The 13835-nt window shown below is 47.4% G+C and overlaps 2 protein-coding genes across 5 annotated transcripts; one reads left to right on the top strand and one right to left on the bottom strand.

Moving 5' to 3' along the window:
• MLLT11 (myeloid/lymphoid or mixed-lineage leukemia; translocated to, 11) lies at positions 329-6731 on the bottom strand. Of its 2 annotated transcripts, none has more exons than XM_005677634.3 (3): positions 6602-6731; positions 5286-5357; positions 329-1610 (listed from the first exon to the last, which is right to left on the bottom strand). In XM_005677634.3, the coding sequence occupies exon 3, from the start codon at positions 1602-1604 to the stop codon at positions 1332-1334; it is 273 nt and encodes a 90-aa protein (XP_005677691.1). In that variant the 5' UTR covers positions 1605-1610; positions 5286-5357; positions 6602-6731; the 3' UTR covers positions 329-1331. The 2 variants fall into 2 exon arrangements, with proteins under 2 accessions (XP_005677691.1, XP_017901550.1); XM_018046061.1 differs by having other exon boundaries at positions 6598-6639.
• On the top strand, positions 6158-13816 carry CDC42SE1 (CDC42 small effector 1). Of its 3 annotated transcripts, none has more exons than XM_018046062.1 (5): positions 6158-6330; positions 9421-9727; positions 10249-10359; positions 11213-11301; positions 11550-13816. In XM_018046062.1, exons 2-4 carry the CDS (start codon positions 9674-9676, stop codon positions 11285-11287), a joined length of 240 nt encoding a protein of 79 aa, XP_017901551.1. In that variant the 5' UTR covers positions 6158-6330; positions 9421-9673; the 3' UTR covers positions 11288-11301; positions 11550-13816. The 3 variants fall into 3 exon arrangements, 2 of the variants coding, with proteins under 2 accessions (XP_017901551.1, XP_005677690.1); XR_001917868.1 differs by lacking the exon at positions 6158-6330 and adding an exon at positions 6402-6470; XM_005677633.3 differs by lacking the exon at positions 6158-6330 and adding an exon at positions 6480-6509.

The raw sequence follows: 13835 nt of genomic DNA, 5'->3' as shown, positions 1-13835 counted from the left end.
CCAGGCTGAGATAATGAAGTGCAGATTTAATGTCACAGGTGCCTTCTGCAGCATCTGGGATCACTACCTAATACATTGGTAGTCAGTGGGCAAGCACAAGAGTGGTTGGTTACAGCTTTCTCCAAAATAATTTTTTTAAGTTGTTTTCACCCTTTTTCTTGTAACTTATCTGTTCAACCTGAAGTTCATCATTATCATGTATAAACGCTACTTAAATCCTTCTTCCGCAAAGTTGAATATCAGATAAAATATATAAGCTGAACATGGAAGCAAAGCTAATTTTTTAGATCTATGCTGCTTCCTGTAAAGAGAGAAAACTAGAATCCAGTCCTGGGATTGAATATCTTTATTAAAGAAGTGATTAAATGGCAGCACAAATCAGCAGCAATAATTTGGGGAGGGGTGGAGACATGGTGTAGGGTCAGAGTTGATTGTTCGTTTCATAGTGTCACGGTAGCCGAAGAACTGTGCCCAAGGCCCATTTGATCAGTATCCTACACTGCAAATGCAGGGGGGCAAAACTAAAATACTAAGGCCCATGCCTATGCCTTTTAGAGACTCAATAAAATCTTACAAATTATCATAACAGCAAGATTGCATTTTAAGAATTGAAATCTGATTTTCCTCAGCTAGCATTTTCAGCCCACAGGAGCAAAATTGTAAATTGAATAGGTTTAAAGGAGGAACAACTTTTGAGAGAGCGTGACTGTTTCTGAAATGATTCAGGGCTTTTTTCTTATCATCTCCCACACTGTTATTTCCTCTTATTTCATACCTTCAACTGCCCCTAATTTCTCTAAGAAAAAAGTGTATCACAAGAAGCAGCAGGATCACCTTAACCTTTTAGAAACCCTACAGTTTTATAGCAGATAATCTCAAAATTTACAGGGTTTTCATCAACCCCTGAAGAAACGTGTTTCCTGGCTTGGAACAAGAAATTAGGAAGGTTTGAGCAATCTCTGAAAGCTGATTAAAATGAACTAAAAAAAAAAAAAAAAAAATCAGTCCTCCATTTTATACTGCTATACAACTCAGTGGTGGCCTCACCAGTCTTTTTTCTGGATTTAATGTCTGGGAAAGGAAAGGAGGAATCCCTGTGACCAATACTCCATTGCTTGAACCCTTTACTTTGGGACTTGAGGACTTTTGAGGAAAAACTGGTAAGATAAATAAATAAATAAATACATAAAACACAACTCAGGCAGATTCATCAGCACCACCTCAATACAGTAGAGGGGAAACAGCAAGATTGATAGGGGAAAGGGTGGAAGGAAGGGGGTTTGAAAGGTCAGGCAATGAGGGCAAAGTGGTGGAAGAGAGAGATCTTGGGCTTAAAGCAAGTCCAATTCGAAGGAGTGGATGCTGGCAATGGGAGCTCTCCAAAAGTTGAAGGTGCTGTACTCGAGGAGGGCATCGCCTTCTGGGTTTTTCTCCTGCTCTGCTCCGGGTGCTTGCCCCGTCATTTTGCCAACGCTGCTGTCCTGGATCTTGTAGGTAGATGTATCTGACAGACCCAGGCCTTCCAGCTCTGACAGATCCAATTCTGGAATGGGCATCCTCCAGAAAAGAAAGGAGCTGTACTGGCTACTCACAGGGTCCCTCATAACTTCCTGGAAAGAAACCAATTATCAGTGTTCATGCTACAGCCACCTCTTTGTGGCCCATGGCCTTTCCCCATTTGCCTCTGTACATAATATTTACTGCCTACTGCTTGGGTCCGGTTTTCAAGGCCTTCCAGAATCTGGCCCTGTTTTCCCTAGTACATTTTATGCTACAGCTATACTTACTCCTGTCTCTTAACTCTACACTCTCCATCTTAAAATACTATCCAAGTTTCAAGGCTCCATTCAAGTCCCTAGAGGAATCTCCACTGACCTCTTACTATATTTCATATCCTTGATTTCCTCGTTTAATAGGTCATGGTACCTCTGAAAAGGGTTTCCATGTCCATGATTTTTCTATTTTCCTTCCTGCTTTCTAAACCCTACCGTAAACTCACTTCTTCCAGGAGGCCATCTTTAAACTTAACTCCATCTAGCCTATTTCTTGCAATATTTCCCACAATGCCTGTAGAGTTTTACCTGACTACATCAGTTTGGGGTTACAGATCACCATTATGTGTCTTATATAAGGATAATCTTAACTCCTTCAAGGGACTAAGAGTTTCCCAAAGTAAAAACCAGTCTACTTTACACCTTCTTCACAAGTGCTGGGCTTTGCACACCCAAAGAAACATCCAAAGCTGCTGACTAATTTTCCCTCAGTATGTAATACAATGAATACTTTCCCACTCCCATTTATAAGCCCACAGATAAATCTTACAGCCTGTTTCTCTCTAGCCTAACTCTCCCTTTCAGAACAAAACCTGGGTTCTTAATTTTCCTATGCTATGATTTCTTTTCTCTGATCTCAGTGCTAGAATACACTTGATGATACAGCAAATGGATTGGAAATTTCAAGAAAGTTTAGATTGGAAGGAGAAGATCCTTTAATAGATTACTTTTCCATGTTTTAATGAGTACTCCTTTCATCTTTCCTGTGTGTCCCATGCACACCCTCAAGTTAGACTATTATACCTCCTTGCGACCTCCCTGTTGCTTACTAACCAAGGGAAGGAGCAGAAAGAACATTCCACTGCCTCTAAAAATAGAATCCCCATCTCACAAGGCTTTCTTCCAACACACTCCATTAGCTTTCACCAAGCTTTGAGACTCCTAAATAGTGAGCTTAAGTAAGTTCCAAAATGCCCCCATAAATGTGGCAGAAAAAATAGGCTTTAATCTAGTGTACAGTTATATGCGAATATAGGGGTTTTAGGAATGTTAAGTGGGTAGACTAAGGTATTTTCAATGTTAAAAGTGAATTCTGAGTTGCTCTTTGTCTTCTTAGAGTCAAGCTTCAAAATAAACCCTGAGAACTGAGCATTACTCAGCAGAGAAGCTGCTTAGAAGGAGAGTAATTTGGGGACTGGAAAAGGGTGGGGGAGCATGTTGGAAAGGTGAGGTCATCATCCTATGATATTCAGCTCTGATCATCTCCACAGTAATTTGCAGAGACGTGCACAGAAAGCTATTTAAAAAAAAAAATGTTCCTATCAACCAACTAACCCTGGCTTAGTCTGGGACTGTAGAGACTGTAAGAAGTAAACCTTCCCACAAGGATTTTAACTAATAGTACTAGTTTGCCTATCTAGCTGGTCTCTTATATTTCCTCCAGAGTAAGCTTAACATAATGCTGGGCACATCATAGGCTCTTTTTTTTTTTTTTTTAAGAAATCCTATTTTATTTACTTATTTATTGGCTATAACATGCAGCATATAGGATCTGAGTTCCCCCACCAAGATCAAACCCTCATTCCCTGCACTGGAAGCATGGTGTCTCAACCACTGGATAGCCAGGGAGATCCCCCGCCCCCCCCCACCTTTTTTTTTTAGAAATTCTATTTTAAATAGGCTCTTTAAAGAATAGAATCATGGAGGAGAGGGAAGCATAGGCTTTTAAAACTAGAAAACACCTTAGAAATTATCCAGTCAGTTTGGATAGGGTCTCATAATTTCCAGTCTGACCTTTTTTTGATGTGTTATACATAGTTGCCTGCAGCTTGATATAATCCTATACCAGTATTCTCAGAACTGGCAAGAGTTCTTACTTCCTGAGGAACAGACATTCAGTGGGTTTGGTGTTGATTATTCCTGTGATTAGAATCTGAACAGTGAAAATGCAAAAGGCAGAAGAGAGGAAGATAGGATCTGAGAAAGGGAAAAAGCTCCTTGACACACTGACTCCTTTTGTTCAACCAGTGTATGTATAAAAACTGCCCAACCAATTCTGAGTGTCTGGCAGAGCTTCTCTTGAAATTAAAAAAGCAAAAGGAAATTTTACAAAATAATAACTTAAAAGGCCCCAAATCCCTAGCCATGCCATTCACTGACTCAGGAGACATGTATGTGGTACCAAATGCATTTCAGACAGGCACTCAATCAAGCATATCAGCTTTTAAAATCAAGTCAAGAATATTGGCTGTACCGAAAATGAAGCTGACATTTGCATTAGCAATGAAATTTTTAATATAGTATGGATTTAATTCCCAAGTACCTGAATTTTGCACAAGGTTCCTTTTCAGCTAGCTTTCTCGTCCCCAAATATTCTCTACCCATGCCTCATCTATCTTTATATCTCTTATTTATTTATCTCAAAGGGCTTGGATAGTGCCTTGTACCACAATATATGCTCAATAAATGCTTCCCACTATCCTTCATTTTGAATTCACTTGTTTTAGGCAACAATAATTTCTAAATATCACCGTCTATTCTTAGAGATACACAATTAGCAAATACACAGCATAAAGTGGCTCTCTCTGAGCCACACGGACACGCCCAAATACCCTTTGTCCAGACCCTCTGTGGGAATCCAGGGCCTATCCAAGAGGGCCTTGCTGTGTCATGCTGCCACCATACAGGGGACAAGGGATGATGGTGGAGGGGAATGGAACCTCCCTGGCATCTCTTTATAGGTGTCTCATTCTGAGCTTGGATTTTCCTACTAGCCATGTCCTTCCCCCACCTACTCTACTGAGCTACAATGAAGCGTTCCCTTTCCAAAATCTGCCCCCATACCTAGCTCCTGTGGACTGTACTGACTGCAATACGAAATCAGGCAGTTGTCCAACACAGAGGTCCCTACCTTCCTACCTCAAACTGACTCTTCCGAGCAAAGGTTTGGGAATGGGAGAAGGAGATTTAAAAGAAAAGTCAGGATTAATCTCAGTATTATCACATCTCTCCCCCCAAACTCCTTTCTATGGAGACAAATAAGTTTGGGGTAAGGGTAGACACATCAAGGGAACATGACAGAAAAAAAATGAAAATACAGGGAAATAGAGGCCAGAGTGATACAGGAGGACTAGAGTCATCCAAAACAAAAAAAAAAGGGAAAACAAATGGCAGCTTGAAAAAGAAGATACAGATAACTGAAGACAATAATTTTCTTATCTTCAGGGACAAATGTTAGGCAGGTTGACAACTGAAATAGGGAGATAAATGCTGAAAAATGGCTACACGTAAATTGTTAGAAATTAATGTCTGTGTAAAGGATTATAAAGCATGGATGGAGATCTTCGGAAGGATGTAAAACGGTGAACAACTACCTACCTATTGTTCCCAGCGCCGCCCTCGCTCCTAAAGAACTGTTCCCCCACCCCACCCTCATTAGGGGGTCTTCAACCTAACTAGCAGCACCTCTCATATCTTTTCAACCCATTGCCCCCCTCCCTCAGTCTCGTTTACCTGTTATCAATGAATTACTAGCGTGTTCCAAAGATGGAGGGAGTACCTCAGGGCTCCGGTGTGTGCTCTGGGCTGGAGAAAAAGAAAGCTACTGGGGCTTTGACGGCTTTGTCTTCTCACTCCCTCTCCCTGTTCAGTGACTGAGCCAGTCCGCTCAGTCTCCCCCTGCAATGCAGCCCCTCCTAAGAAGGGCGGAAGGACTCCCCGCCCCCTCCCGGCCTGACTTGGCTAATTCAAATGATAGGTTCCAGAACACTTGAGGGAGGGAGACAGGATTAAAGCATCTCCGTAGGTTTATTGGTCTGCACCACGGTTCCAGCACCCCCGTGCTGACTGAGGGAGTAGTGAATGAGCACTTAATTGTCCTCTAATTTTAGGTCTATGGATTAAAAAATCTTGACTCTAGATAACGATGGAGAAAGAGGAGTGTCCCTTTATCCCCCGATTTAAGGATTTTGAGTTACTCGAAGTGTTTTCGAGAATCAGAAAAACATTCTCCAGCCCTCCCTCCCGATTGCCTCCCCACCCTCACAATGGGTAAATAACCTAGCCCCCACCCCCATTTGGGTAAGGGTACAGGAAGATCGGGACGGGGGTGTGCTTCTGCGAATCTCTGAACTCGGTTGGGGCCGCAGGGTGCCGGGGCTCCGCTTCCTTTTTGCCCCGCAACAGCTGGCGCGCAAAGGGAACGCGCGGTTCCGGACGGTCCCAGGGTGGGTGCCAGGCCCTCCTCGAGGGCCCACCTTCCCCGGTTCGCCCGGCAGGGCGGCGGCCCTCGGGGGCTTCCGAGGCCCCTCCCACGTCCTTGCACAGCGCAGCGCAGCGCCTCCTCTGTCCCGAGCAGAGCTGTGCGCTGGGCTCTCAGCCCGACGGGTTTCGTAATCGCGTCGCGGCCGTTTCCGCCCTCGGCCAGCCCCACCTCTGCCGGTCCGCCCTCGGCTCCCCCGCCGCGCCGAGGAGCGAGTCCGGGAACCCACACTGGCTTGCCCCGAGCGGGAGCCCCCCATCAGCTGCCGCCGGACGCCTCAATGCCGGAGCAGAGCAGGTGAGGCTTTGGGGTCTGTCCCTCCGCCGGTGCGCCCCGCCTACCCAGCCTGGCGGAGACGCACCGGATGCTGGGGGTGGGGGAGCAGGCAGTCCGCGGCTGTCGAGATGCTGGGTCGGTGGCAAACGCGGATGCGCTGGGTGAGTAACCGTCCCCGTCCACGCTCCGGCACTGCGCAGGTGAGGCCAGTGAAAGAGCAGAAGGGAAGACGGTCTGGAGTGCTGGGGGGAGAAGGGCGGTGGAAAGAGGGTCTCTTTTGAGACTCACCAACCTCGGTGCTGGGATGTGCCAACAAAGTGAAGCTGAGCTGGTCCAGGAAGGTCTGAATCTGAGGCAAGCAGTCACGGAAGACAGCGACAAAGTCGGAAAGATTCACAGAGAGGCCCCAATCCTAGTTCAACCTTGGGAGAAGCAGAGAATTTCTGGGTAGAGTTGCGGGGGTGGGGGCAGAAATGGAGTCTATGGGACTGATTATATTGGGGAGGGGGAGTTGAGGGCCTAGCTCTGCTCTTAAGCCTCCACAAGACCTTTCCGGGGGAAGGGCCCGGTTGGTGCTGGGGCGAATGCCTGTCACTTGACTGAAATGCGGAGTCCCCCCTACTTCTCTGGAGCCCCTCAGCAGCCCTCCTCCCTGGAGGTCTCCAGAAGGGCCAGCTGCAGCCCCGGGCTCATGGCCAGAACTGCCCGCTCCATTCTCTCCATTCTCTTTCTCTTTCCCCAGCTGCTTCTTGTGAAGGCTTGTCAAGCAGCGGGTTGGAGGCCTTGGGGCTGAAGGCAGCGGGACCGGGAAAACCGGTTTGGGGCTAGAACAGGACTAGGAAACTACCTCTGTACATCCTTTCTCCCTGAGCCTTTCTCCCATCCATTCTCCTGCTCACTCCCTGGCAGTTTTAATGTTCTTAAGCTCCGTCGTGACCTTGGTGTCTTCTCCAGCTCTGTATTTCACCCTTCCTATTTGGGACTCAGGCCAGGTCAAGGCACTGCTTAACTCAGGATATGGCCTTATCTGATCAGATCCTGACCTCTCCTGCTGTTTACCAGCCCCTTCCCCTTCATTTGTGGGGTTGAAATAGTGGGTAGTGGGTTCAGGTGCCTCTTCCTCCTGGGCTGACCAGTTCAGGACTTCGTTTGTCCGCAACTCACTCTTTAGAGATTTAACTGTTTTAAAGGAGAGTGGCAGCCAATCACTCTTACTTCCTTTTCTGACCTTGTTCCCCTCCCCCCTCCTGCCACCGCATTCACCCGGCCCAGTCTTCTCAGGCTGACCCCACCGTCAGGTTTCAGAGACCCTTATGTCCTGTGTCCTAGGGAATGGAATTTCCTGGTCACTTCTCATCACCATTGGTCATTTCATGCCAAGTCCCACACACACACTTTCTCTCCACCCAGCCCTGGCCAGGTCCCTGGAAAAGGAACAGAAACGCCCTTGTTCCCTCCACTGCCCCTTTCCCTCTCTCCTCCCCCTCCTCTCTCCGTTTCCCTCCCACCATCCACTTCTGTCCACTCAGCTCTGAGCAAGGGGGGGTTTTGGAGGAGAGTCCAGTGTTAGCACAGCGGGTCTGGTAGTGTGGGGGGTTTCCTCTGATTCTTCATTGTTTTCTTCATCCCCTCCCACCCACCAACCCTTACCAACCAACATCACCACCATCACAACAAACCCTGTGACTGACTGACTGTCCCACTGACCACAGCCCCCCTCTCTGGACAGCTGCATTCTGACTTCCTCCCTGTCTCATTACTTGTCCCACCAGTGGTGGAAAGGGAAGTTAGAGGAAGCCTGGACTCCTGGGTCCTTCCATCCCCCAGAAACTGAACCTCAGTGTTTGTGTGATCTCATCTCAAGGCTGAGAAAAAAAGTCCCTCTCAGCTCTTAGATCAGCCTAGGGTGCCAGTCCTGGAGGGAGGGGAGATTCCTATCCAGGCTCCAGTATGGTGTCCGTGAAATTGCCCTGCCTGGAATCTTTGAAGTTGCTTGTATTATCTGACTAGGAGAGGCACTGAAGATAGAGGAAACCCATGTGTGTCCTACCCTGGCAGGCAGTGGTGAAGTAGTGTCCTTGGACACTAATGCTACTGGAAAGTTCCTCATATCTGGTTGGCTGATGAAGATTGGGGGTGGAAGTGCTAAGAAGAGAAGAGAGAAAGAGAACAGGTCACAGCATGAGGGGAGGAGGCAGGCCGGCCCAGGCCCTGTGGGTTGTGAGGCAGACCGGAGTGACACGACACGACACGTGAAGAGGGTGGGGAGCCTGGAAAGAGATTCCTCACGGAACAGAAGATGCCTGGCATGTGTTCCTACGACCTGGGCACAGGTGATGGCCACAAGACGCACATGGAAAAAGGGCCATGCCACATACGTGCATGCTGAGGCGCGCACACAAGAGCGCGCTGATGCAGAGCGCGGATGAAAACAGTGCAGGCGGTCCTCGGGAAGGCTCTCAAGGTCAAGTAATGAAGGAACTAGTAAATGGCTTTGGGGAGGGCTTGGATCTCACTTGAGGGAAATGAGGAGGAACAAGGGCAGGGAACAGAGAGGGAAGAATTCCTCGCTGAAGAAAATCTTTCTTAGGTTCCAACCTACTGCAGTTAGTCACCCAGGATCTAGGTAGTCAGGGCCTCTCTTGGTAAAGAAAATCTAGGTGTTCAGGGTAAGGTAAAGAAAAAGGGAGGGTCAGGGGTGGAGGCCTTGTTTGTGAGAACAAAAAAACCACCATTTCCTCTTTAAACTCACTTAAATGCCCCTCCCCTTCTGCCCTAAACCCAGGGAGAAGGGAGGTGGAGCTTGAGCACCCCCACTTTGTTCATTTCTACCAGTATCTTTTGGTCCCCTCCCATCCTGTCACCTTAGCTTCTAGCCCTCTTCCTCTCCCAGCAGCTGTAGCTTCTTAACCCCTTGGTGCCCTGTTTGTTCTTTGCCTTTCTCCGATCGTCATACTTTGAGGTTATGTTTACAGAGGTTAACACTGGTTACAGGACTGTGGCCTTAAACAGGAGCAAGAAGATATAGGCTCATCAGAAGGCTTCTCAAGGGAGTGGGGGATGGGGGATTTCTCCTTAACTTTTCTCTCTCTTTACTCTCTGTTCATCCAGGGTTCCAAGTCTGTGGAAGACATAACCTTGCACCTGCCTGCCCACCCCTGACCTTGCTAGTGTCTCAGGATCTGAGACGCTGACCTTCACCACTCAGCTCAGGGCTCCAAGGACTCCACTTTGTCTAGACCGGTCCAGCTGAAACTCAAGGCGTTGTTACACCTGAGGGGAGTGAGGCGAGGGCAGTCAGGCACAAGAACAAGAGCCCTCTGGGGCTTCAGGCAGAGGAGTGAAACTGGAACCGTCAGGGAACATGAGTGAATTTTGGCACAAACTGGGCTGCTGCGTGGTAGAGAAACCCCAGCCGGTGAGTCTTCCCAGCCCCACCCCCCCACACACAGAAATCAGTTGCCATAGGCTGTGATGAAGACACATCATCGGGAATCTGCCATCTGAAGAGCCCACTTCTTGCCTACCTCTGTCAGAATAGCTTCTACGGCCAGGCTGGTGTGGGCATGGAATAAAGGGGCCGAGTGATGGAAGGGGTGAACAGTCCCAGCTGTCACTTCCTTTTCCTGTCCATTTTGAGTCTGACAGGAGGTTGTAGGTGGAGCTTAATACCTGTCAGTTTGCCCCATTGTTCCCTCATCAGCCAGAGGTGACTTTGACATGCCCTTTCTCTGTCCACTGTGCAGGCCACTGCTCTTACCACCCTGCCTGTGTCCTCTACATCTGTGTTGTTCTAGCCCCGCCTTTCATACCCTAATGATTTCCCTGTTATAGTGCCATATCCCCTTTGCCCCCAGACCCTTAGCTCTTCCCTGAGTGGTTTTTAAGACTCTTTTCCCCTCCTCCACTGTGATGTAACTCCCTGTCTTCTCCAAGCAGAAGAAGAAGAGGAGACGGATTGATCGAACCATGATTGGGGAACCAATGAATTTTGTCCACCTGACTCACATTGGCTCTGGGGAGATGGGGGCCGGAGATGGACTTGCCATGGTAACGAAGGAATGGGGAGAGGTTGAGATGGGATTGTGGCCTGGAACCGTGCCCCTTTTTGAAAGTTGAACCTGGAGGCATAACAGAATACTCGAAGGGAAGCAAGAGGCTAGGATTCTAGTCCTGTTTGCAGGCTGCATAAATCTGAGATCTGGCATTTCAGGTCTCTGGTGTAGTCGCCCTCATCTTTACAATTAGCAAATTGTTCTCCATTGGGATGGGGGATATATGTCTTAATAGTTACCTAGAGGGCTTTTTTGCAAAATCATAACCCTTTCTTCTATTAACTGTCTAAAAAAAAAGGAAAAAACTGCTGTCTCAGCGCCATAGTAAGACATATTGAGGTTGGGAGTGTTGGGTCAGGAAAAGGGCTGAGCATCTCTGTTCTAAATACTGTTTACTATGCATTTCTGCTCTCAGAATAACAGAGGACTTCCCTGGTGGTCCATTGGTTAAGACTCCACACTTTGAATGCAGGGAGCATGGGTTTAATCCCTGGTCAGGGAACTAAGATTCCACCTGCCGTGCCCCACTGCCCCCCAAAAACAGAAGGAGTGGGCTTGGAGATAACGAAGGAATCTTTTCATCAGTTGTGAAATTGAGATAAATATGAGAGAGTCCTTTGTGAGAGAATCTTACTTGTAAAAGACCTAGTTTATCACATCCTCGTAAAGGTCAATGTGAAGTGAGGCATTGAAACTTCCCTTGGAGGAATGGACGCTAGTTTTGACCTTTTCATAATTATTTTCTTGTCAAGGAGATAGGGGTCAACCTTTTCCCTGGAGGGCACAGGAGAGAACTCCTGCTTTGCTATATTAAGGTTTTGGAGGGTCTCACATGTGCTTTTTCACAGACAGGTGCAGTTCAGGAGCAGATGAGATCCAAGGGAAACCGAGACAGGCCATGGAGCAATTCTAGGGCCTTATAGCTCCGATAGGAATGGTGAGTGATTAGAGCAACTGATCCGGTGCCTCTAGCCCCCTGCCCTGGAACCATGATCCTTTGCAGGAATGGGAAATGAAAGGAAGAAGAAAGAATTAGGATCTAGAAAGGCAGAGAGAAATGGATGTGCAGAGAGAAATAGCAAAAAAAAAAAGCACACTGTGGAAACAGTTAAGAGTGTGAGCCAGGTGATGCACTCTCTCAAAGGTTATCTTCGAGGCTAATCTTCCTTTTTTTTCTTTAATCAGGATCTGCTATGTGTCCAGCCTCCAGTCTGTCCAGCCCCAAAGAGATGCTGCCCCTATCAGTTCTCCTCCCAGAATCAGTGGCCCAGGGCCCCTCTTTTCCTGTCTGTCTCATAATGCCTCAGAAGGCTCGGGGGCTGGACTCCCTTTCCTCCCTCTGGTTGCAGCCCCTCCTGGAGATGGGGTCAAGGCAGCAGGACTGACCAAGTGACGACTAACTGGCCAGAGGAGCTCGGCTGAAGTCTTGGACACTCTCAGATCTGAGATAGGAGATTTCTGGGAACTTGGAATGAGTTCCTGTCTCCTGAATGATGGTCTAGGTGCCATGTGTTTTTAAACTCCTAACCTGGAATTCCTTACATGTGGTAGGTAGGTGAGATGACCTAAGCTGAAGCCAGCTTTGCTGAGAAGCTCCCTACCTCCCTGTGTTTGTCTTTCCTCCTGGAGGGAACTGAAGTGGATGTCAGGTCGGGTCTTAGAGGGTGACAGCTGGCTGCTCTTTGTTTCTAGAGTGTGGACTTTAAGCTCACAGTCCCTCCTATCTCTTTGCCAGTACCAGGTTCTTTCTCTCAGAAGGCCTCTAGCCCTGTTTCTATAGCATTGCTGGCTCTCTCAGATCTTTTCCTCTTTTTTTTTAATTAAAATTTTAATTTAAGATGAGATCTCTTAATTACCCCATCTTGCTACTACCTCTGCCCTTAACCCCAACCTTGTCATGAGCCTTATTATTTCCCATTGGATAAGAGTTAAGTGGTGGGTCTTAACCTGGAGACATTTGTTTTTAGTCTTGGGGATCTGCCTTCTGCCAACCTCCCTGCTGGCCTAGGTGAGAGGAGGAAGAGGGATCTTGGAGAAGAACCCAGAAGGCCACAAAACTAGGAGTTTATGTCTCAGGGTAGACTTATTGATCGCTGAGGATGGGAGGGGTGGTGAGATAAATAGGTTGAAAACAGTCATCCTAAAATGAGCTTAAGATCCTCACAGCATGGGAGTTGGAAGACCTCTAGAGCGAGTTTTCTCAAAACTAGGCACTTTGACATCTTGGGCTGGGTAATTCTTGGTAGGGAGGGACTGCCTTGTGCATTGTAGAACATTGAGCAGCATCCTTGCCCACCCTAGTTGTGACAACCAAAAATGTCCCCAGATGTGGCCAAATGTCTCCTAGAGGGCAACCTCCCCTCTGAGAACCACAGCTTGAGAGTCAAGGTATTTTCCTCTTACCTGACTTCCACTTGTTCATCCTAAGCCTGAACCACAGATAAATGAGGGCCCTTTGTAAAACAGGTTCAGTAGGGCTGGACCTAATCTCCAAACTCTGCTCATTGTGTTGCTTGTGCTTGTGTGGGTTCGCGTCTCTGTATGGACATGTGCTGCAACGCTCCATCCTTATTCTCTCCAGGGGAGGGGTTCCTACGGTGTGGGGGCCTGAACAGGGTGAAATGGAGTTGCGGAAGAAAGAAATAGAAACAGCAGAGCTGCAGCCAGTCCAGCTTATCTCCCCCAAATTTAAACTATTTCTGTGCCCTAGTCCTAGAACCAGACACAAGTAAGACTCAGGGAGTTTTGTCTGAAGACCAGCGTCCCACTGCCCACCTGGCTGAAGAGCCTGCCTTAGGTGGGAAAATACTGTCGGAGCAGGGTCTTTAAGGCGCTTTCCATTTTCTCAGGTGTTTTGTTCTAGCCCCTTCCTTGCAGGGTATTTAGAAGGGCGGAACAGATAAGCTCCTGCCTGCTCAGAGATGAGAAGGCAGCAGTCTTGTTAGCTTAGTAACAGGAACCATCCTGTTTGATGGGAGTGGGAGTCAGGAATGTGAGAACTAAGGTCCACTCTGCTGATTCCACCATCCATCTGGTTCGCCCCCACCTATAGTAACTGAGGTTCTAATTTTTTCAAATTTCAGTGTGTTTCCTGCAGTTTTTCAGTGTCTAAGCTTGGTCATAGGGATACATTCCCAATGTACTCAATTCCAGTCTAGCTAATTGCTCAATAGTCTGTGGGTTATACTAAAGGGTTAACAGGATAGGGCAGGAAGATGGGGACCTCCTGGAATCTCTGGTCACCCTGATCTTGAGCCTTACTCTACTGCCTGCTCTTTACACACAATCTTTTCTTTGGTGCTCTCTCACCTTTAGCTACCTTCTCTAATGTGTATGCTACCATCATTTTAACAATATTGAGAGTGATGGGAATGGTTTTGAGAGTCATAATTTATATTAAAAATTGTTGGACTTTTAAATACATTTTCAAATAAAAAAAAGTTGAAGCAAAATAGTTGCAGAGTAATCACT

The sequence above is a fragment of the Capra hircus genome, chromosome 3, assembly GCF_001704415.2.
Source record: "Capra hircus breed San Clemente chromosome 3, ASM170441v1, whole genome shotgun sequence".
NCBI lineage: Eukaryota > Metazoa > Chordata > Mammalia > Artiodactyla > Bovidae > Capra > Capra hircus.
The sequence above is the reverse complement of the archived record's forward strand: the minus strand, read 5'-3'. Positions and strand labels throughout refer to the sequence as shown.